General features: G+C 36.6%; 1 protein-coding gene across 2 annotated transcripts in view; it reads left to right on the top strand.

Annotated features, from left to right (window-relative positions):
• The first annotated feature begins 12,199 nt into the window (after positions 1-12,199).
• Positions 12,200-24,874, top strand: part of LOC142342653 (dual specificity calcium/calmodulin-dependent 3',5'-cyclic nucleotide phosphodiesterase 1A-like) — a 339,291-nt gene continuing 326,616 nt past the window's right edge. Inside the window, exons 1-2 of one of the 2 annotated variants that reach the window (XM_075394099.1) lie at positions 12,200-12,627; positions 22,942-23,050. In XM_075394099.1, the coding sequence (XP_075250214.1) occupies positions 12,271-12,627; positions 22,942-23,050 (466 nt within the window). In that variant the 5' untranslated portion in view covers positions 12,200-12,270. The remainder of the gene's footprint in view (positions 12,628-22,941; positions 23,051-24,874) is intronic. The other variant, XM_075394100.1, reaches the window with a different exon arrangement.

Here is a 24,874-nt window from a genome sequence, read left to right as displayed (position 1 = left end):
GTTATTTCTTGCTCCAACGCCAAAAATAAAGAACCAAAAAAATTAGCAGTCACTAATCGCAACAGTGACCTAGATATATTTGGGAGAAGTGACAATCCAAATACTACGTTTGAGAATTAGGCTAATAACAAAACCCCTAAAAACAATCACAGGGACAAGAAAGTTAAACATAAAAAGAGACACAAGCAGAGAACTCTATTCCAACTGTCCAAATATGGGACCTGCATTGCGTGTTCGTTTACGCATGAAGTCAAATTCTCAACCGTTGCGCAGTCCAACATGGGAAACTCCGGAGCAGAAACTATTCTCTCAGCCTCAGCTTCCGAATAATCATCTGCATCTATAAAGCGTCAGACGCAACACTTCCACAATTACATTTCTCAGCTATAGAAGATCAACCATCTTCATAAGGCGTTATTGGATGAGCCATGTCAAGCCACAGGTACTACGGATAGAGAAAAATCATCGGATTTGGTAACCTATGACTCCTGTCAACCAGGCAAGCCCAAACGCAAGCGAATGTGACATCGAGAATGTACAATTCTTTGCTAGCCTTGACGAAGGCCATCTAGTCCCGGTCAGGGAGAGTTGCCATTTTCGTCTCTCTTTTTGAATTCTTTGGGTTTTGTTTCAGAAACAGGACCCTTGTTTCAATTTCTTTATTCAATCGTTTCTTTCGTTTCACCACGTGCACCTTTGTTTAGCTTGTTTTCGATGATTTTGATACAAACTTGTCGAAGAAATAAAGTTTACAACAATTAGGCGGCAAAATATACTTAAGAATTATCACATCGATAACATTCTCGGGGCTTACCTAACACATGAGTTGAGGAAGGTACAAACTATATAGTCAACGCTGAACTGGGTTTTTGATTGATCACAATTGGCCAATCGATATAGTTTGTAATATGAGGTACAACCAAACAAGCCAAGAGAATGTTAATTGGAGGGTTACGTTTTCAGTTTATTATAGGACAGTATCGTGGTTTAAAAAATTTTGTGAAGATTTCAATTAAGGCTACAATTTTGTCAGTATTCAGAGTAAAAATATGTAAAAGTGTTTTTTTATAATTATGAAATGAAAGCAATTCAAAAATGCTTTTAATATATCTGTCATCTGATGCTTTTGAGATGGTTTTTATGACTATGTCCTTTTTGCCCAAAGTGAAGCAGATTTATTTAATCAATGTAATTTGGAATAAAATCAGTCATTTTTTTACATTTTTTTAGCCCGAACCAGCACGCAATGACTTATTGGATTTGCTAACTCATGATGGTTTACTAACCTTGTCACGCGTCCCAGGGGTCAAATTCCTCTTGGGGTCCATTCTTGCAAAACCCAAACGACGTCATTCACTTCCAACTTGGCATCAGGCTTTAACAACATCTTCCTTTTGTTCATGGTTGGAATGTACTCTTTTAGAAGTCTTTTCCAGATTGCTTCGAGTAGCTGTTGCACTTGGGTCCACATCTTCGTTTGGATTGTGGGAGTCTCTTTGAAGACACACGCTGGGATATTGGGAAACGCTCTACCGATCAGAAAGTGGTTGGGTATCAACGGGTCCTCGTCCTCGATGCCACTTTTAACGTGTGTTAAAGGTCTTGCATTGACAGCCCTCTCTGATTCGATAACAATGGTGGAGAGTCTGGGGTCGTGCTGGCTCGTGACGGGCAATGCTGGGTCGTGCTGGCTCGTGGCGGGAACTGCTGGGTCGTGCTGTCTCGTGGTGGGCACTGCTGGGTTCGTGCTGGCTGCTCGGATGACGTAGACTTTGTAACATAATTCGCCGGACCCAAACTTTGTAATATAACAATTTAAAAATGCTAATAATTTTAACAATTGCTTCGCTGAAACCTGTTTTTCAAACAAAATAAGGGAAAGATCTTGAGTTATAGTTACGCAAACCCTGTTGTTAATTGTTGCTTAAGCTTCTTCAGGGGGTAGCTTTCTAAGGCCTCAAGAAGTTAAATGTTGTAAATTTTCACATTGCTCAAAGTTAAGATTAAATAAGTCTTATCAGAACATTGACAAATTCTGCTAAGATTGACGGTCTTCTATCCCCTCAGTCCACCCAGTTCCATACACATCTGTGGTGAAGACTTGAAGGGTTGACAATTCTTTGTGTTTGTTATCGGAGCCCCAAATGACGAAGGCCATCTAGTCCCTGTTAAGGAGGGTTGCCATTGTCGTCTTTCTTTTTGAATTCCTTGGGTTTTGTTTCAGAAATAGGACCCTTGTTTTAATTTCTTTATTCAATCTTTTCTTTTGTTTCGCCAGGTGCACCTTTGTTTAGCTTGTTTTCGCTGACTGTGATTCAAACTTGTCGATGAAATCAAGTCTACAACATTTAGGCGGCAAAATATACTTGAGAAGCCTAGCCAATGCGGCAGTAAAGCCCATTCACAATAATGACAATCAAAATCCGGAGGACGAAAACTAGACAGTGATTGGGAGAATATTAATCATGGACCTCCGCATACGATTTGTAGGAGATGAAAAAATTCTTCGTCAGACAATCTGCTTTTTCTCAAAGAGTACAAAGTTAAAAAATTATTGACAATGGTACAATTAGCGGAAAATTTCCTAAAACAATAAACCTTTCATTTATCATTATCACCAGCATCCCATAAACAGTAATATACTCTAACGCCTTGTAACTGTTGAATGAATACAAATTTCTGTAAATAAATAGATTAATAAAATTTTCCGTTACATGTAAAATTAAAGAAAAGATTTAAAAAGGTTTAAAAAGGTTGTTCTGCATGAAAAGCATACGTTTTAATCGAGTTAATTTGAATAAATACGAAATCAAATTTAGTTCTCTGTCTTACCTTCTAAGATTAATTTATTCATATGCTGATTATTTCACTTGATTGTCTGTTAACACATTTTTTGCGTGTTGAAATTATTTTTGCTTCAAATGTCAGCAACTCTCATCCGCATTTTCTTTGTTTTCATTCCCTTGAAAGGTTGTACAATCTATTCTTGTATGATTTTCTGTTGGTCTCTTTAAGCGGTAATACTTAAACGATTGGTTTTGCCGGCGAAAGGCAGTTTAATGTTATTGAGTGCAAATTTGCACTGCAGAACTTCTACTAAAAAAAATTTGAATATGACAATGCCGTTAGACTAATTTGAGGTTTATAATGATTAAATTTTTCAAGTTATGTTGAAAATTGCTATAGTATATTTAGCAGCATTTTATGAAGTATATTCTGCAGCATATTCTGAAGCATATTCTGCAGCATATTTTGCAGCATATCCTGCAGCATATTCTGCAGCATCTCACAGCAGCATATTCTGCAGCATATTCTGCAGATACTCTGCAGCAAATTCTGCATCATATTCTGCAGCATATTCTGAAGCATATTCTGCAGCATATTTTGCAGCATATCCTGCAGCATATTCTGCAGAATCTCACAGCAGCATATTCTGCAGCATACTCTGCAGCAAATTCTGCAGCATATTCTGCAGCATATTTTGCAGCATATTCTGCAGTATAATCGGCAGCATATTCTGCAGCATATTTTGGCAGCATATTTTGCAGCATATTCTGCAGCATATTCTGTAGCATATTCTGCAGCATATTCTGCCGCATATTCTGCAGCATATTCTGTAGCATATTCTGCAGCATATTCTACAGCATATTCTGCAGCATACTCTGCAGCATATTCTGAAGCATATTCTGCAGCATATTTTGAAGCATATCCTGCAGCATATTCTGCAGCATCTCACAGCAGCATATTCTGCAGCATAATCTGCAGCATACTCTGCATCAAATTCTGCAGCATATTCTGCAGCATATTCTGCAGCATATTCTGCAGCATATTCTGCAGCATATTTTGCAGCATATCCTGCAGCATATTCTGCAGAATCTCACAGCAGCATATTCTGCAGCATACTCTGCAGCAAATTCTGCAGCATATTCTGCAGCATGTTTTGCAGCATATTCTGCAGCATATTCAGCAGCACGTTCTCGTTCTGCAGTTTATTGTGCAGCATGCTCTGCAGCATATTCTGCAGCATATTTTGCAGCATATTCTGCAGCACATTCTTCTGCATATTCTGCAGCATATTCTGCAGCACATTCTTCAGCATATCCTGCAGCATATTCTGCAGCGTATTCTTCAGCATATTCTGCAGCATTTTCTGCAGCATGGTCTGCAGCATATCCTGCAGCATATTCTGCGGTTAATTTTGCAGCATATTCTGCAGCATATTCTGCAGCATATTCAGCAGCATGATCTGCAGTATGTTGTGCAGCATGCTCTGCAGCATATTCTGCAGCATATTTTGCAGCATATTCTGCAACATGTGCTGCACCATATTCTGAAGCAAATTCTGCAGCAAATACTGCAGCATATTCTGCAGCGCATTCTTCTGCATATTTTGCAGCATATTCTGCAGCACATTCTTCAGCATATTCTGCAGCATATTCTTCGGTTAACTCTGCAGCATATTCTGCAGCAACTTCTGCAGCATAATCTGCAGCATATTTTATCAGCTTATTCTGCAGCATATTCTGCAGCATATTCTTTAGCATTTTCTGCAGCATGTTCTGCAGCGCATTCTTTAGCATATCCTGCAGCATATTCTGAAGCGTATTCTTCAGCGTATTCTGCAGCATGTTCTGCAGCATATCCTGTAGCATATTCTTCAAAATATTCTGCAGCATATTCTGCAGCATATTCTGCAGCATATTCTGCAGCATATTCAGCAGCATGCTCTGCAGTATGTTGTGCAGCATGCTCTGCAGCATATTCTGCAGCATGTTTTGCAGCATATTCTGCAACGTGTGCTGCACCATTTTCGGAATCAAATTCTGCAGCATATTCTGCAGCGCAATGTTCTGCATTTTTTGCAGCAAATTCTGCAGCACATTCTTCAGCATATCCTGCAGCATATTCTGCAGCTTATTCTGCGGTTAATTCTGCAGCGTATTCTGCAGCATGTTCTGGAGCATAATCTGCAGCATCTTTTAGCATTATATTCTGCAGCATATTCTGCAGCATATTCTTTAGCATATTCTGCGATACAATCTGCAGCATATTCTTCTGCATATTCTGCAGCATATCCTGCAGCATATTCTTCAGCATATCCTGCAGCATATTCTTCGGCTAATTCTGCAGCATATTCTGCAGCATGTTCTGCAGCATAATCTGCAGCATCTTTTAGCAGCATATTCTGCAGCATATCCTGCAGAATCTCACAGCGGCATATTCTGCAGCATATTCTGCAGCATATTTTGCAGCATATTCTGCAGTATAATCGGCAGCATATTCTGCAGCATATTTTGGCAGCATATTTTGCAGCATATTCTGCAGCATATTCTGTAGCATATTCTGCCGCATAATCTGCAGCATATTCTTCAGCATATCCTGCAGCATATTCTGCAGCTTATTCTGCGGTTAATTCTGCAGCATATTCTGCAGCATGTTCTGGAGCATAATCTGCAGCATCTTTTAGCATTAAATTCTGCAGCATATTCTGCAGCATTTTCTTTTAGCATATTCTGCGATATAATGTGCAGCATATTCTTCTGCATATTCTGCAGCATATCCTGCAGCATATTCTTCAGCATATCCTGCAGCATATTCTTCGGTTAATTCTGCAGCATATTCTGCAGCATATTCTGCAGCATGTTCTGCAGCATAATCTGCAGCATCTTTTAGCAGCATATTCTGCAGCATATTCTGCAGCATATTCCTTAGCATTTTCTGCAGCATGTTCTGCAGCACATTCTTTAGCATATCCTGCAGCATATTCTGAAGCGTATTCTTCAGCATATTCTTTAGCATTTTCTGCAGCATTTTCTGCAGCACATTCTTTAGCATATTCTGCAGCATATTCTTTAGCTTTTTCTGTAGCTTGTTCTGCAGCACATTCTTTAGCATATCCTGCGGCATATTCTGAAGCGTATTCTTTAGCGTATTCTGCAGCATGTTCTGCAGCATGTTCTGCAGCATATCCTGCTGCAAATTCTGCAGCATATTCTGCGGTTAATTTTGCAGCATATTCTGCAGCATATTCAGCAACATGTGCTGCACCACATTCTGAAGCAAATTCTGCAGCAAATTCTGCAGCATATTCTGCAGCGCATTCTTCTGCATATTCTGCGGCATATTCTGCAGCACATTCTTCAGCATATCCTGCAGCATATTCTTCGAATAATTCTGCAGCGTATTCTGCAGCATGTTCTGCAGCATGTTCTGCAGCATATCCTGCAGCAAATTCTGCAGCATATTCTGCGGTTAATTCTGCAGCATATTCTGCAGCATATTTTGCAGCATATTCTGCAACATGTGCTGCACCACATTCTGAAGCAAATTCTGCAGCAAATTCTGCAGCATATTCGGCAGCGCATTCTTCTGCATATTCTGCGGCATATTCTGCAGCACATTCTTCAGCATATCCTGCAGCATATTCATCGGTTAATTCTGCAGCATCTTCAGCAGTATGCTCTGCAGTATGTTGTGCAGCATGCTCTGCAGCATATTCTGCAGCATATTCTGCAACATGTGCTGCATCATATTCTGAAGCAAATTTTGCAGCAAATTCTGCAGCATATTCTGCAGCGCATTCTTCTGCATATTCTGCAGCATATTCTGCAGCACATTCTTCAGCATATCCTGCAGCATATTCTTCGGTTAATTCTGCAGCGTATTCTGCAGCATGTTCTGCAGCATAATCTGCAGCGTATTCTTCAGCGTTTTCTGCAGCATGTTCTGCAGCATGTTCTGCAGCATATCCTGCAGCATTTTCTGCAGCATATTCTGCGGTTAAATCTGCAGCATATTCTGCAGCATATTCAGCAGCATATTCTGCAGCATATTCTGCAGCATATTCAGCAGCATGCTCTGCAGTATGTTGTGCAGCATGCTCTGCAGCATATTCTGCAGCATAGTTTGCAGCATATTCTGCAACATGTGCTGCACCATATTCTGAAGCAAATTCTGCAGCATATTCTGCAGAATATTCTGCAGCATATTCAGCAGCATGCTCTGCAGATGTTGTGCAGCATATTCTGCAGCATGTTTTGCAGCATAATCTGCAACGTGTGCTGCACAATTTTCTGAATCAAATTTTGCAGCAAATTTTGCAGCATATTCTGCAGCATGTTTTGAGCATATTCTGCAACGTGAGCTGCACCATTTTCTGAATCAAATTATGCAGCAAATTTTGCAGCATATTCTGCAGCGCATTCTTCTGCATATTCTGCAGCATATTCTGTAGCATGTTCTGCAGCATAATCTGCAGCATCTTTTAGCATTATATTCTGCAGCATATTCTGCAGCATATTTTTTTTAGCATATTCTGCGATATAATCTCCAGCATATTCTTCTGAATATTCTGCAGCATATCCTGCAGCATATTCTTCAGCATATCCTGCAGCATATTCTTCGGTTAATTCTGCAGCATATTCTGCAGCATGTTCTGCGGCATAATCTGCAGCATCTTTTAGCAGCATATTCTGCAGCATATTCTGCAGCATATTCTTTAGCATTTTCTGCAGCATGTTCTGCAGCACATTCTTTAGCATATCCTGCAGCATATTCTGAAGCGTATTCTTCAGCGTATTCTGCAGCATGTTCTGCAGCATGTTCTGCAGCATGTTCTGCAGCATATCCTGCAACATATTCTGCAGCATATTCTGCGGTTAATTCTGCAGCATATTCTGCAGCATATTCTGCAGCATATTCTGCAGCATATTCAGCAGCATGCTCTGCAGTAAATTGTGCAGCATATTCTGCAGCATGTTTTGCAGCATATTCTGCAACGTGTGCTGCACCATTTTCTGAATCAAATTCTGCAGCAAATTTTGCAGCATTGTGCAGCGCATTCTTCTGCATATTCTGCAGCATATTCTGCAGCACATTCTTCAGCATATCCTGCACCATATTCTGCATCTTATTCTGCGGCTAATTCTGCAGCATATTCTGAAGCATGTTCTGCAGCATCTTTTAGCATTATATTCTGCAGCATATTCTGCAGCATATTTTAGCAGCATATTTTGCAGCATATTCTGCAGCATATTCTTCTGCATATTCTAAGGCATATCCTGCAGCATATTCTGCAGCATACTCTGCAGCAAATTCTGCAGCATATTCTGCAGCATATTTTGCATCATATTCTGCAGTATAATCGGCAGCATATTCTGCAGCATATTTTAGCAGCATATTTTGCAGCATATTCTGCAGCATATTCTTCTGCATATTCTGCAGCATATCCTGCTGCATATTCTGCAGAGTTTTCTGCGGTTAATTCTGCAGCATTTTCTGCAGCATATTCTGCAGCATATTCCGCAGCCTCTTTTAGCAGCATCTTCTGCAGCATATTCTGCAGCATATTCTGCAGCATATTCTGCGGTATACTCTGCAGGATGCTCTGCAGCATAATCTGCAGCATCTTTTAGCAGCATATTTTACAGGAAAGCAGAAATTTCTTTTGAGTGTTGTTTTTATTAATTTGAATTCTTTCATTGCGACAGGTTCAAAAATCTTGCCAACTAGCAGACACGCCAAATTTTCATAACCATAGTATCAATCAAACAGCGGAGCGGAAAATGAAACTGGACTTTTGTTTCCTTTGATTTACTCCCAAAAACACTGATTGATTTGAAAATCATCTTCCAGACACGTATTTTCTATTCCATAAGTTCTGTTCTGATGAAACCAACAACATATCTTGAAAGAAGTTTTTCTAGAAAAATACTTAATAATATTGCATGAATTTTTTTATTAGTTTATTTCCAAAGCCTTTTTACAACTAAATAAAACAAACAACGCTTCGTTAACTGTGTCGACATTTCTTAGTATTCAAACAAGGATCATATATGATGTCATACAAATCATAAGGTATTTCCAAGTACTATCCTTGAATGACTACTAAAAAATCATACATGATCTTTGTATGATTGCCCGGAAATCTTCAATAATCCTGGTTTGATTATCATATACAGATAACTTTATTAAAATTTAACTTCTCTGACATTGTTTTTGTTGCTTTTTTCGTGACGGGGGCTCATAAAAGTTTTTTGTTTAATTATTCAAATCGAACGTTGACAGCCATTGTGGAGAGCTGCGAGGGTTTGTAAGAACAGCTTGAATGTTTTCGTGTTTAAATTATTTGACTTTAACCAAATAGCAATTATGAAGCTATATAATAGTTCAATAACTATCACTGAATTGAATTTGGCCTCTACAAATTATTTTATCAGTATTAATTGCTGTGACCAAACGAACTCCCTCAAAATCGCCGATTTTGCAATTTTTTTTGTTATTACCCATATAAATTCACAGGACCAAAAAAATGCCCAAATCTGCCGAGGAGTATTTTGAAAGAAAATGTTCTATTAAAAAAGACTAAAGAAATTTAGCTTTTTGTCTGCATGAAGTTTGTTTTGACTGCGAGGTAGAAAAGAATCAAGATAAATCAACATGCTACGCCTTTTTAAAGAAAAAAGATACAACCGGTAGAAACTAAAATTTTTGCGCTCAAATTTACAAACTTTATTGTTATCTGCTGGGTATGCAAAAATAAAAAGTAGACCAAATTTGACCTATAAGTTTGTCTAGGGCTTTAAATATATTTTTGTCTAATTTTTTGTACAAACGCATAAGAAGCAGATTTACCGTATGAATAAATTAAGAGTTTTCTGTTCTGTTTTCCGTAACGTTGCACCTTAATTGAGATAAATACTAAATTTAGTCTAGGTTGTCTAACCTCTTTTTCTAGAAGTAATTTGTTTTGATCAATTTGATATATCTTTTAGACACGTTTAGTCCATAAATTGTCTCTTTCAATCGTACCGGGGCGTATTTGAGAAAATCCAGGGTTAGCAAAAGTAAAATTTTGAAAATTTTATTAGTAAAAAATTATTTGAGAATACAAATAATGAGAATGTTTCCTGAACAATGGGCCCAGATTTCAGTTTCAGAGCATTCTAGTTCTGAAACATCATATCTTCGGAACATTTTAATTTTCCTTATGTGCAGTTGTTCATCGTTTTGATTTTATCGAGTCATAGAGTTCGCCCGGGCTTAATTTATCCTGGATAGTCTGACAATTACTCATAATTGACATAGGTCTGATCAGGATAATGTCCTAATTTAACTGCTTGTAACTGGTAGTTACTGTAGTAGTATACTCATACACCCTCTTTATTCTTAAGCTAGGCTGTTGGTAATTAACACAAAGCTCAATTAGGTTAGTGGTTACGACTTGCTACGCAAATTAAATGTTACAAGTAACCACGCAGATATCCGAATCGCATCGAGAGCAAACCTTGGTGGCAGTAGTTAAGCTGAACATTTTAGTTTACGCAAAAATTTTTACACAAGAATCAGGACTAGCCAGTTTAAATTGTGACATGAACAGAGTACTGGCTGTCCAGAAAGAACAGAATTTCTCTAGACTGATTCAGCGCTGATTTGCTCTGCCACCAACCTCCGGGTGGCAAAATAAAATTGGGGTCACTCTATAGGTTTATCAGGTGTTAGCAATAAACTGAAGCTCTGTGAAATTTTCACCCCTAATTGGTTGCTATCCTACTTAAATAAAACAGCGAATCACTGCTCAAGGCCACCAAAGCTTGTCAAAGGAATTTAATTAAAAACTATAAAATATAATTTTATTGTCATCTATAATCCACATATAATATCATATACAGTTCTCTTTTAAATAAATCCTCATTTTTGACAAAAACTAAATTGCAAGGTTCTGCTTTTTGTGTCATTTGTTCTTTCCTTTCTGCAAAATGAAAAGTCAACTTTGTTTTTATCTCATGGATCGACAAAGATATATTTGATCGTAAGTTGCGATATGGCATGGTTTCATTGCGTACGTTTCAAGATGCCCGTAATGAATCTGTTCGGTTTTCAAAAATAATACCAAATGATATTTTAGTCAAATCAAGTGGATTTTTCGGTCAGTTAATGATAAATACGTTGACCATTACTTGAAAATTATAATTAAGAAGAATCATTATCGATTTGTCTAAATTAAGAGATAAAACAAGCCTATAACATGGAATTTTTCCACCTGTATGTGTCCGATTGTAACATTTTTTTCTAACAAATTTCACCTTGAAAATGAGCTTCAACGGGTTTTTCAACATTGAAATCCATTGATTTGAAATAAATGTTTGCTAGTCTTCAGAAAGTGAATAACTTATTCAAATATTTGATAACAAATGAACAATACTTGTTGTAAATTTAATACTGATTGACATTTTGATAAGAAATAGCAAAATCGTTTTTGTTTCCGTTCGTCTCCTCGAGTTTACGTCATCCAATCTGGGATTAAAATCAGCATATTGAAGTATATGCAACAAAACAAAATTGCTGATGAATTTAGCATTTTTGCAACGCATAGCGGTCAAATCAATGTCAATACGGGGGGATATTTGAAAGTTTTTGCACTAAATTTTCAAGGAAAAGTCACTTCATTAATAATTTCAGTGCCTGTTTGTTTTAGCTCGTTGATTTCAAGGCTGTCTCGCAAAAATCTCGTGCTAATATTGAACAAAATTAATTTGTTTTTGCAAAAATTAAACGTTTTTTTCAATCCAAAAATAGAAACTTATATATGCTTTCTCCAAATTTTATACCCCACAAAAGCACTTATAATTTCCGTAGTTTTTGCTTGTAGTCGACAATATTGCGTGAACTGTTTTAAACAGCGTTGTTGGTTTTCATTGAGCGCCAGACTAATTTTCCACCAATTTGTGAAGACAATTTATGTCTGTCTTTTTAGCTTTATATTTTTAGTCTATTAATAGTTTTATATTACTTCTTTTTGATTCAATGAAACTAGTTCGTTTTATGTGATTAGATGCAGCTCAAATTTGCTTAACTGAATATTTTGGGCGCTTGTGAAGAAAGGTGGAGTTGGGCTGTAATTAAATCAGAAAAAAGAGAATTCAGTACAAACTTAAAAATCGCTGTTCGATATCAGTTGGCGCTGGAATTTGAACTGCTTTGATTTGGAACTCGTACAAACAACGGGTCTTTCCCATTGAGGCCCCACATAATTGTATCGCCCGATTAGTTTACGATTAATTACATTCATATTAATTGATTGTTTTGGTTCATATATATTGGGAGGAGGGGGAGGGGGAGGGGGAGGGGGAGTGGGTTGTCGGGATACAATGAGAAAGACCTAACTCTCCAAATTATTTAGATAATTTTGCTATTTTTATATTTATTATTTCTAATTCTTGCAATATTTTTGTATTTAATTTGGTTTTTATCACTTCTACTGAATTTATCATGGGTACTGCAGCAAGCACGAACGAGCCATGGCGGCAAAGTCAAGGTCATATGGTGACCCGACAAAAGGCTCCTCTAATGATTGCGTTTGTTCCACCTCGAAATCCACCCAATATTAATACAAACTACAATTATTTCAATCGGGCAAATGTTGGAAGAACCCCATTGCCACGCGTTAACAATTCAAACTTTGTTCAGAAAAGAGAAACTTCAGCAAGTTTAAATGACAATGAAAACGTGCCAAATGAACAACATGTAGCGAGGCAGAATGCGGAAGTTAAACACGTGAACGGGGTGAGAATAATGAATGTGAGAGGAAATACAGGCCATGGAGTTCTGAAACCAATATCAGTTCAGGTTCGATTTTATGAGAAAAATTTTTTGTGGTAAGTGGTAATATAAGCTGACTAACCGCAATAGAGTGACATACATATACTGTAGATTGAGAGATTGCAACGGGGGAGGGGTACAATTTTGTTTTAGTTTATATGCATTAAAATGTCCCCCGCAAGAGGGGGACATTTTACAGCAAAGAACCTAAAACAAAAATGTTCCCACATTGTGATATCTCAATCTGCACTAAATCCCCCCCCCCCTTGAGGTTCTGGTCAGCTCCGAATTTTTTCTAAGAAAATCTTCTATTTTACCTTTCGGCTGATTGTAAATTTGTTCAATTTGTTTACAAGCTTGAACCAGTTTTGTTACGATCAATTGTTTGCTGCACTGCTATCGCTAGCTCGTCGATATACATGTTTTGTGAACGATTAAAAAAAGTTCAAAGCCAATTTCTCATTTTTTGAAACTTTTTCGCTTAAGGGGTGTCGGCACATGTAAATTTTTTGGAAAATTGGAGTTCAAAAATTGTCGGAAATAGTTTTTTGAAAATCAATGTTTTCACCCGGTAGACGGACATTAACTTGTCATTTTTTTTGAAAAATGAGGTCTAAAAAATTTTTGACGCTCTTTTGAGTTCAATCAAGAGATTTGCGCAGGCGTGAATCTTGTTTTGTGAGTGATAAATTTTTCATATCCATTGGTGATAGAAACAGTTGAACAAAAAAATTTTTAGATCAACTCATCAGATAAGTTACGTCACTCTAGAGAACTAAAGTGTTTCACACCATGTCATTTTGATTAAAACCGAAAAAGCGTCAGCAGTTTCTTCGACCACATTTTTCAAAAATGTTTTCCCCGACAGGTTCCCGCTATGTTTCAGACCCTTTCGAAAAGTCCCTTACAGAAAAAACTGTCAAAAAACTATTGAACACCGTTTTTCAAAAAATTGACAAGTTAATGTTCCCCTATTGGTTAATAATTTCAATTTTCGAGAAAAAACTTCCAGTAACTTTTATCTCAAGAATTGATTCTTGAACAATTTTTGCATGTCGCGATTTTTCGTTGGACTAATATTCAGCCAATAAACAAAAGTTTTTGTGACTACCATTTGTAAGGTTGCATTAAAAATCAAATTAAATCTAATCAGAGACATTCCACTTAAGTTTTAGTTATTTGATTTCTTCAGATAGATTAGATTTGTAAATAGCTTGCAACATTCAAACCAATCTTAAACTGTAATTATTTTCTTGTTTTTGGTCTAAATTTCGCTCATTTGATTAGTTCCTGGAACTTTTCGGCAATGTTTTGGTCATTCCGACATAATTTCAATTTCACGGTCAAGTTGTACGTTAAATCAAAGGTGTGGTACACAGGTACCAACGTAAAACTAACACTGATTATTCTGTTGCTACTTTATCATTTCCCTTACCTAATTCTAATTATAGATGCAGTTCAATTTGCCACCTATTCCTAATTTATTCATGTCTCTGATGTTCATTTTCATGAGTTGTTAATTCCTCATACTTTCCATATTTAAGATTGTTCGTATTTTAGTTCATTCAGCGGTGTAAACAATTAGATCTGTTCATACAATTCCTGTCAGCTGCTAAGTTATTCAGACTAATCAGAAAATTTCCTGCACCCAGCTGTGAATAATTCTTCCAAATCATGTTTTCTATTCGCTAAGCGAATACAGCTCTCTGTTAATTTAACCTCATCACCCCGCAATTAGCCGTAATCCCACAGATAACAATTAGACTTATTTGTTCTGCAAACCAGCGAAGTGAAAATTCAATTCAGCATTTGCTACGCAAAGAAACTCTCAAAATAAAAATCTGTTGATTCTCACCGCGAATCATTAAAATTACTTTTTGTACAGTAGGCATATATGACATGGCGCAGTCAGCAGGATCACGAAAAACCCCATTGGCGATTTATCTTTTTTGTAAACAAATTTCATCAGAACTACCGCTACGTTGGGAGAAGTGAGGACATAATTAAAACTCGCAATATTGGCTAATAAAGACATCAATCTAGACGTACTATTCAATCCGAAACCAACCATCGTAACCCTACCAACTTAATCCCGATTCAAACTATGGATGATTCAACCGAGGTGACCGAATGTGATAGAATATCCAGAAACGCGCAGATAAAACTCTCGTAAGATTTAAAGTGCCAGAAAATAACAGACGCAGGAGTACTAAGCTGTGGTTTCCATTGCAACTCCTGTGACCAAAAATGCGTTTCATTGTTGTATCTGATCAATGGCAAAGCGGGAACGCATATTTTGAACCACAGGGAAGCACACGCAGTAATAAACGAACTATCGACAATCGAACTCTGGATCATAATGGAGGCAGCATTTGTAAGGCCCATTCGTAACGCAATATCCTCTTTGATAGGTACCTATTATTTTCACGACAGTAGAAAAAGGGAGAAAAAGCAGAGCATTTCTACAACACGTTCCAAAAATTGGCGGAGAATAGTAACTTCAAAGACTATAAGGAGACAGTAATGCTGGATAAATTCATCACAAAAATGTCGGATATCGAAATACAGCGCCACTTGCTACAAGAAACAACATAACCAAGTCAAGCATTCCAAATGGCAATCAATTTGAAAATTGGAGTACTCAATAAAATGAAAATAAACAGCACAACGCCTCTATCAATCAACAGCGATCAAAATACTAGTGGTCATCTCCCCGCGAATTGCATACACACATAATTCACAAGGCGAAATCAATCAAATCAGCGCCGCAAATGAGGACAAGCGTGACAACCAAACCACAAACAAAACTGCATTTCGTTAGGGAAAAATGCAATAAATGTGATAAAGCGAATCACTTTTTGAAAATGTGCAGAAAACCAAAGCAAAACAATAATAACCGAAATGTAAAAAACGTTGAAAAAAATAAGGAGTTTGACAAAAAATTCAGTAAAAAAGTGGAGAACTCCAACACAAAATGCAATTCGGACTGGAGTTAATCAGATGAAAACTGCGTAGCAATGATAGCAAATGACAATACAGACCAAATCGCTCCGCAAAACATGAAGGTCACAATTGGTAATAACCAGGTAAGACTGCTTCTCAACTCTGGAAGTATCTGTTCAATAGTCACAAAAATACGAAGCACTATCGATCACTGAAAACTGCAAAAAAAAAATAAAATGAGCAACAGAGAAAAAGACGAATTGTTAGAACAAAAAGTCAAACGAACCAGTAAAAACTGCAGAAACACTAATAGCACCAGTCGAATGCAACAATTGGGGCACAAAAAATGAACACTTTGTGATTGTGGAAAATGGCTGAAGACCATTGATCAGAAGATTCCTGTTTGAAACATTGGGAATATACATTAAACAGCAACAAGCCACAAACAGAATAGTAAGGTGACCGAATATGAGAGAATATCCAGAAACCCGCAGATAAAACTCTCGTAAGATTTAAAGTGCCAGAAAATAACAGACGCAGGAGTACTAAGCTGTGGTTTCCATTGCAACTCCTGTGACCAAAAATGCGTTTCATTGTTGTATCTGATCAATGGCAAAGCGGGAACGCATATTTTGAACCACAAGGAAGCACACGCAGTAATAAACGAACTATCGACAATCGAACTCTGGATCATAATGGAGGCAGCATTCGTAAGGCCCATTCGTAACGCAATATCCTCTTTGATAGGTACCTATTATTTTCACGACAGTAGAAAAAGGGAGAAAAAGTAGAGCATTTCTACAACACGTTCCAAAAATTGGCGTAGTATAGTAACTTCAAAGACTATAAGGAGACAGTAATGCTGGATAAATTCATCACAAAAATGTCGGATATCGAAATACAGCGCCACTTGCTACAAGAAACAACATAACCAAGTCAAGCATTCCAAACGGCAATCAATTTGAAAATTGGAGTACTCAATAAAATGAAAATAAACAGCACAACGCCTCTATCAATCAACAGCGATCAAAATACTAGTGGTCATCTCCCCGCGAATTGCACACACATAATTCACAAGGCGAAATCAATCAAATCAGCGCCGCAAATGAGGACAAGCGTCAAAAAGAAACCACAAACAAAACTGCATTTCGTTAGGGAAAAATGCAATAAATGTGATAAAGCGAATCACTTTTTGAAAATGTGCAGAAAACCAAAGCAAAACAATAATAACCGAAATGTAAAAAACGTTGAAAAAAATAAGGAGTTTGACAAAAAATTCAGTAAAAAAGTGGAGAACTCCAACACAAAATGCAATTCGGACTGGAGTTAATCAGATGAAAACTGCGTAGCAATGATAGCAAATGACAATACAGACCAAATCGCTCCGCAAAACATGAAGGTCACAATTGGTAATAACCAGGTAAGACTGCTTCTCAACTCTGGAAGTATCTGTTCAATAGTCACAAAAATACGAAGCACTATCGATCACTGAAAACTGCAAAAAAAATAAAATGGGCAACAGAGAAAAAGACGAAATGTTAGAACAAAAAGTCAAACGAACCAGTAAAAACTGCAGGAACAATAATAGCACCAGTCGAATTTTGTAACTGAGCACTTGTCAGACACATCTATGGGGTTAGTCGATTACGGATTGCGTGAACCATACCTTATGGTACCAAATAATAACCAAAATTAAGAGCAATTGATAGTCGCGAAACTGGATTTAATGAAACGCGCTGCGAAATGCTTTCAACTTAACAAATCTATTTTTTTTTAGCAAAACGCCTCAAAATTACAAGCAAGTTGACAATCACCCAACCCTGTTGTGCTAATGACCACTCGAAACGCTCCGCGAATGAAAGATTCCATTAACGCCAAAGCAAATTACAGCGCCGAAACAAATTGTATAAATTCGTCAATTAAAGCGGATATAACCAAAAAAACTGAAAAAAATCATTCCACCAATTTGATAGCTACAGATCAGTTGGACAATAAATCTGGAATATTTGAGAGATTTTCAAAGCAGTTCATTAATATAGTCGAAATGCATCGGAAAATCAAACAATAAAACACCGCAACCAGAGTGCAATTCACCCTGCAACGTATACCCTGCAGTAAAAACTGCAGGAACACTAATAGCACCAGTCGAATGCAACAATTGGGGCACAAAAAATGAACACTTTGTGATTGTGGAAAATGGCTGACGACCATTGATCAGAAGATTCCTGTTTGAAACATTGGGAATATACATTAAACAGCATTAAGCCACAAACAGAATAGTAAACTGTATCAAACCATCAAATCCAATAAAACAACAAATCAGAGAACCATACAGTAAAATCACAATCCCGCAAAAACTATCAGGCTCGTAACCAAAAAGCTAGAAAAAGTCATACAATTATTCAAGATAAAGTTAAGAAGGAGTTATAACACTGTTAGATCAAGAGATAGTCAAAAACATTATTCGTGCTCAGACAAACACTTCATCTCACCGATAATTATAAAAGCAAAAAAGGACACCTCATTTAAACTAGCACTCGATTCAAAAGTTATGAATGAATCCATCACCATGAATAAATCTCAAATGCTCAACACAGAGAGTCTGATTCAATTAATATTACAAAATTTAAGCGTAAACGCGGAGCAAACGACTCACTTATTACAACAATTCAATTGAAGTACAAGTATAGCCAACTCAATCTACATCCTGAAACACCGGGCCGTTGCAATTTTAACATATTAAGCGGCGATGTGACTGGAACGTACCACTTCAAAAATGGACTCTACGGAATAACCGATACCCCGGTCGAGTTTCAAAACGCAATTGCTGCGATTCTTATTGGATTAACAAACACATACTGTTTTCTGGATGATATACTCATTGTGAGTTGCAAAACACTGGAAAAACACATGACAACAGCCAGAACGAGCCTGAAAAATCTAGACGACAAAAATTTAAGAATAAATCTATCGAAATATCATCTTGCAAAAAATGAAATTGAAAGAATAGGTTACAAAATTACACAAAACGCAATAAAACTACCTAATTCGACAGCAAGTGCAGTACTAAAATTTTAATCAGCAAGTACCATTAAAAAATTAAGATATTTTCTTGGTTCTGTCCAACGTCTCCGCAAATTCATACCAAATCTACCAAAACTTTGTCATCTGCTCAGACAACCCTAAAAAAATCAGAAAATTTCTTTGGACTGATAATCAAGCAATAAATTTTGAAGACATCAAAACCAAATTAGCAGGAACAAACGAAAATAGACATTATGACTCCAATCTTGAGACTAGAGTGGAATGCAACGCATCACGACATGCTCTTAATGATGCCCTAGAAAAATCGAAATATGAAGGGTGAAAAATTGTCGCCTGTTCATCCGTTTTTCTGAACTCGGTCGAATCAAGATATAAAGTAAACAAACTGGGATTATTGGGGGTCGAATGGGCAATAGAGCACATCGATTACAATTCGTACGGTGAAAAGTTCACATTCATAACAGATCACCGCGTCCAACTACCTATAAAGAAAGAGAGCCGTTCAATTAGGAGCTGAGTCTATAGATTATTGCCCTTTAATTTTGTAACTGAGCACTTGTCAGACACACTTATGGGGTTAGTCGATTACGGATTATAAGGGAACCATACCTTATAGTACCAAATAATAACCAAAATTAAGAGCAATTGTTAGTCGCGAAACTGGATTTAATGAAACGCGCTGCGAAATGCTTTCAACTTAACAAATCTATTTTTTTTTAGCAAAACGCCTCAAAATTACAAGCAAGTTGACAATCACCCAACCCTGTTGTGCTAATGACCACTCGAAACGCTCCGCGAATGAAAGATTCCATTCACGCCAAAGCAAATTACAGCGCCGAAACAAATTGTATAAATTCGTCAATTAAAGCGGGTATAACCAAAAAAACTGAAAAAACTCATTCCACCAATTTGATAGCTACAGATCAGTTGGACAATAAATCTGGAATATTTGAGAGATTTTCAAAGCAGTTCATTAATATAGTCGAAATGCATCGCAAAATCAAACAATAAAACACCGCAATCAGAGTGCAATTCACCCTGCAACGCACACCCTGCAATAAGATAGGTAAAATTTTTGAAACCTATAATCCCTTAATTGAATGTCCTCCTATTAAACCCTGAAGTGAGTCAAACGAGGAGATACAAATAGATTTTGGTGGCCCAATCAGTAATGAAATAAACCATGGGATAAATTTCTTAGCTTGTATAGACCGCGTATCAAAATTTCCAACTGCGGAAAAAAGCGAACACGATAATGCTAACCGCATACAAAAGTTTCTGCAATGTTATATTCATCTACATGGCATACCGCGCCGCCTTCGCTTCCGCCGCATTTATAGTTAAAATAAATAGGTCTATTATAGCCCCATTCAACTTACCCGTTTAAGAACAATTCAACCGTTACGACAGTTCAAATTAGGTATACATATTGAATTCCATTTTGCCCTCGAGGCGTTGATTTGCAAAGGACGAATTTGCACTCAATTGTTCATAAAAGTCACGCACAATCTTAACAAAAAGAAAAAGCAGACACAAGTCTTTGAATACGTTAAAATATATTCAAATTGCAAATGAATGTTTGGGTTGGATAAAGACGAGTCGTTTTCGCAGTTATTGAAATCAGAAATTTTTAAAGATACTGCCAAAATTTGCTCGATGTAATAGTAAGACAACGTTTTTAATCATACGTTTTTTTCGGCTTTTGTAGGTTTTACAAATATTTTTTCCAAAATATTGATTATCTTGTTTGCAATTTTGAATGATTAAAATACATAATACACGCAGGTGTCAAAATTAAACGTTTTTCAATTTGGTACCGGCTCCTCGGTAACAAGGAAGACTTCTGGTGGAGAGATTTGAGCACTCAAACAAAGTAGTAGCTATCATTTCCAACTGAATTTGCATTATTTTCTTGATCTCATTATTTGACAAATTTTTTGAGTTTTTTCTTCAAAAACTGTACTTTTTGTGCTGCTTATTTCAAATCCAGTTGAGTTTTTTATAATTTTTTCCAAACTAACATGCGATATATAATCTATGAAAATTTAGAAAAATCTGACGTAAAAAATATCCGCCGGAGAAAAAATTTTCTTTGTCTGGATGGAACGTTGCTTCTTCTTCTAAATTAAAAAATCTGCCAATTTTGCTAATTTTTTCCTCATGAAGGGTTATTTTAACGAATTAAAAAATTGTTTGAGTTGATCGCCATGATTGTAAGGAGGAAAAAATTAAAGATCTCAGAGGTTGACACAACCCTTGAAACCATTGAACTACATTTTACAGAATTAGGTCCAAAGTTTTAAGTTAGATGCTGAAAACAAAAAAAGTGACCTTTTTTACTTTTTCAAAATTAATTTTCGTAAAGCAAACTTCGATCTAAAGGAACAAATTTATCTAATTCAGATGGGTCTTCTTTTATAAGGGTATCGAATCATTGTTGCAATCAATATTTCCCAAATTTCTTACGTTAATTTCAGCACTCTTACATTAGATATTTTTGTTCGATAAAAAAACTACCTACAAACAAAAAAGCTATGATTACATTTAAAATGTTTAACAAACCTGGATGATAAACATTTCCGTGGAGCGGTCTCACAATGCTTCAATACCAATAACGGATGACTTTATTGATTTTTTTCAACGATTTGAACAGATAGACGCAAATAGTCCGCATCAGCTTTTTAACAAAAAATTATGGGCAACTTTAAACACCAGATTAATGATGAAATTGAAAGAGAAAAATTATCCCGGGTCGAGGAATTTGTCAAAATTTATGTAAGAAATGCGCTGATAACCGCTGAAAAAATAGTTTCCAGCGGGTAAATCTTACGCATTATTCCGCTTAATCTGCTGATTTTTGAGCACTTTCTTACATAATTTCAGCACTTTTCAGCACATTAAGTGGATAATCATGTATGATCTAACAGCTGAAAATATATTTTTTCAGCGGCTGTCAGCGCATTTCTTACATAATTTTCAGGACTTATGTTACACAATATCAGCACTTATCTTATGCATTTTCAACGGTTTCCTCGCAGAAGATGAAACTTTTTGAGTTGTTTTTTCTGCTGTACATTCAGAAGAAGCAACTGTGCAAGACTAAAAATCATTGCACTAGGGCAGTTCAAATTAAAAACAGTTGGATATCTGTCAAAAGACTTAAGAAATTTGTCAAACCTTAAGATAAAGCATTTATTGCAGCTGAGGTATAAAACCAAATTACTTGATGGAATGAAACCAGGTACCCCTAAGTGTAATTGTCTTCCTTCGTTAAATTTGATTAAAGTGTGACCGTTTTCACACTCGGTCTGTTTTTCAAAAAATGAATTTTCATTTAAAGAAGACCACGCAAAGTTTTGATTGATTAGTGGCTCTTCATAAATGCAAAAGTTGAAGGAGCCTACATGCTGACTAAGTTATAACAATAGTGAGCAAAAAAATTGCGCGTAAAATTTTGTGAGAAAAGCGCTGAATCCGCTGAATTTAAAAGTTTCACAAGTGCTGAAATTATGTAAGGAAGGTGCTGAATCAAGTGCTGTTTTTATGCAAGAGATGCGCTGGAATGTGCTTAAATTTTTTTTCAGCGGATTCAGCACCTTTTTATCGATTTTCAACGCAATCAGCACAAACCTTACATAATTGCAGCACATTCAGCGGGTTTCTTACAAAAATATCCGCTTATAGCTGCTGAACCCTCGACCCGGAATAGAAGGTTTTTAGACTGAATTAAGATGCAACCAACTCAGCAGACACCAAACCTTTGACATACTTAGACGTTATTGCGTTCAATTGCGCACTGTGAAGATGGTTGGAAATTTACCGCAAAGGTGGATAGAAGCATAGATAAAATTCATAACTTCTCTGTCTACTAGACGTACAAATAACCGAAAAGTATCTTGAAGCGTTAGTAGATGATAGCTAATTGGAAACGCAAATAATTTTATTTTTATGTTCTTGATTTTTAAAAAATTATATTCTACGTTTGTGTTGTTTTTTGTACCAGTGCGTATAATAGTTTATATGCGCTGAAAATGTTTTAAGCCTTCATGCACGGTTTTGCTCCTCAGACAAGAAAATGTCAAAACTTGTTTATCGAATACGACAGCAAGGTTAAAATTATGACGTCTGTGGAGCATAAAGTCGGGAGTTCACGGAATTCTATTTTTTCTGGGAGAAAAATATCAAAATGATTATGATTCTCATTATATAATTTTCATTCTCATTAACGTCCTATGCTTGTCACAAAAGATTGCATAATGTTTTCAATTGCATTTGTTTTGTTATACACCCCATCTTTCCCTTATTTTGACCCATCAAATTCAATAGTTCTATCAAAATACCTTTTAATTTCAGACGCAGCCGGGTGCCTATTTGAAAATGCGGCCGCCCTTCACTTTGCAGCCGATGATCCACCTCACGGACAAAAATACAAGGCCATCTATCTGGTATCACAAAACGAACGGTGAGTAGTATCATAATGTTTCTATAGGCTGTAATTACGAACTCGAGCTCTCACGCAAATACCTTTTAAGGGCGACTGGTAAAAAAATGGTTGAGAATGGGTCGAAAACGAGCAACTTTGACTGTTTAAACTATCGTTTTTGTTCATGATCTTCTTGATCGTTACTTCCGATTGCTAAGATTGTTTTTGAATATTTTTGAAAAACACGCGGAAAAAACGCACCTTTACTTTTACTTTTGAAAAACTCAAAAATAAAAGAAAATTGAATAGATTATTTGCATCACTGATAAGATCAAATGTTAAACATCTAATAAGTTGCACCGCCTGACGAGTGCTTCCTCCAGAAGTTTCTCGGGCCCTAGTGTCATAAACTCTAAGCTCAAGAACGAAGCTAGCAGATAACACAGCTTCAACCCCAGTTGAACCAGAGGAGTTGAACAGTTTCTTTACATCAATCAGACCTAATCTGTCAGCAATGTGCAACAGAGCATCCAATATGTCAAGTGTTAAAAACACAATGCATTCTTTTGTAATCAGAGAACTCAGCAGCCAACAAATATCCAATGAAACGAAACCATTGGAGAACAAAGGGAATTAGGATTATTTCTATATGCATAATTTCTTATTAGAAAGTTGTTATTCCTAGTGCTCTGTGAAATACCCAGAAGACCGTCAAAAAGATGATAGTAGAATGCAGTTTCCCTGATTGCCTTAAATTGGCTAAGGTTGGCCCAGTCTGTAAATCTGGTGTAAAGAGCGATCCAGGACACTACCGACCACTATCTCTTTTGCCAATTTTTGCAAGTTATTTGAAAGAATGATTCACATACAATTAATGAATTTTCTAACCGAGTTTTAAGTTCTTTAAAACAAACGATTAGGCATTCTCAGTAAACGATGAACTGTAGATTCTCTAGCGGAGACACTGGGGCATTTGCTAGAATACCAATCGAGGAAAATACCTGCCTACTGCACCTGGCTTGATTTATCTAAAGCCTTTGACACAGTTGATCATGATATCCTACTAACCAAATGCTAGATGTATGGACTTATGGGACCTATCTATAGTCTTCCAACATCATATCTAGCCAAAAGACAACAGTTTGCAGTTAATGATTCAAAAGGATCCAGTACTCAAGAAAAAAACGGTGTGCCACAAGGATCAGTTTTAGGTTATCTGCTTTTTCTGATCTATATAAATGTCCTTATAACAGTAGCAAAAAATAATGCTATTTTATTGTTTGCTGACTATAGCAACATATACGGTAAGTTTGCACTGAGAAAATATAATGAGGACCACAGATTGACAGCCGAAAAATGGAGTCTAACAAATTAACACTCAAAAAAAAATAAAACCAACCTTTGATTCTGATTCTGATTTGTGGAGTAGCTAGCAGATCAGCAGTCTTCTCAGAAACATTGAATAAAAGTATAATGCAATTGGAAATTGATAAGTTTATGCGGTTAGAAAAAAAATGCTGCCAACTCTATGAAAACAAACACCTACAAACAGAACAAAATTGTACAACAGATTTAGGTTACTTTTCAACACTCTTGCCAGATTGGACTCAAAAATATCTACAACTCTCCTTCAATTACTTGACAAGAACCTTGAATCTTATACAAATAATCTAAAAACTGTCTACTTTATTGATTCCGATCAGCTGTCACAATAATTTCGGAAACAGACAAAAAGTTAGAATACCAAGTTTTTCATCGTTTTGTTTTTTAAAAAGATGTCAATCCTTTGCATTGATGAGACCAACTAAGGCACATGCAAACAATTATAGACGATGCTCCAAAAGACCCTATTAAATTGTGGTT

This window comes from Convolutriloba macropyga, chromosome 7, assembly GCF_964194025.1.
Source record: "Convolutriloba macropyga chromosome 7, txConMacr16.3, whole genome shotgun sequence".
NCBI classification, from domain to species: Eukaryota; Metazoa; Xenacoelomorpha; order Acoela; family Convolutidae; genus Convolutriloba; species Convolutriloba macropyga.
The sequence above is the reverse complement of the archived record's forward strand: the minus strand, read 5'-3'. Positions and strand labels throughout refer to the sequence as shown.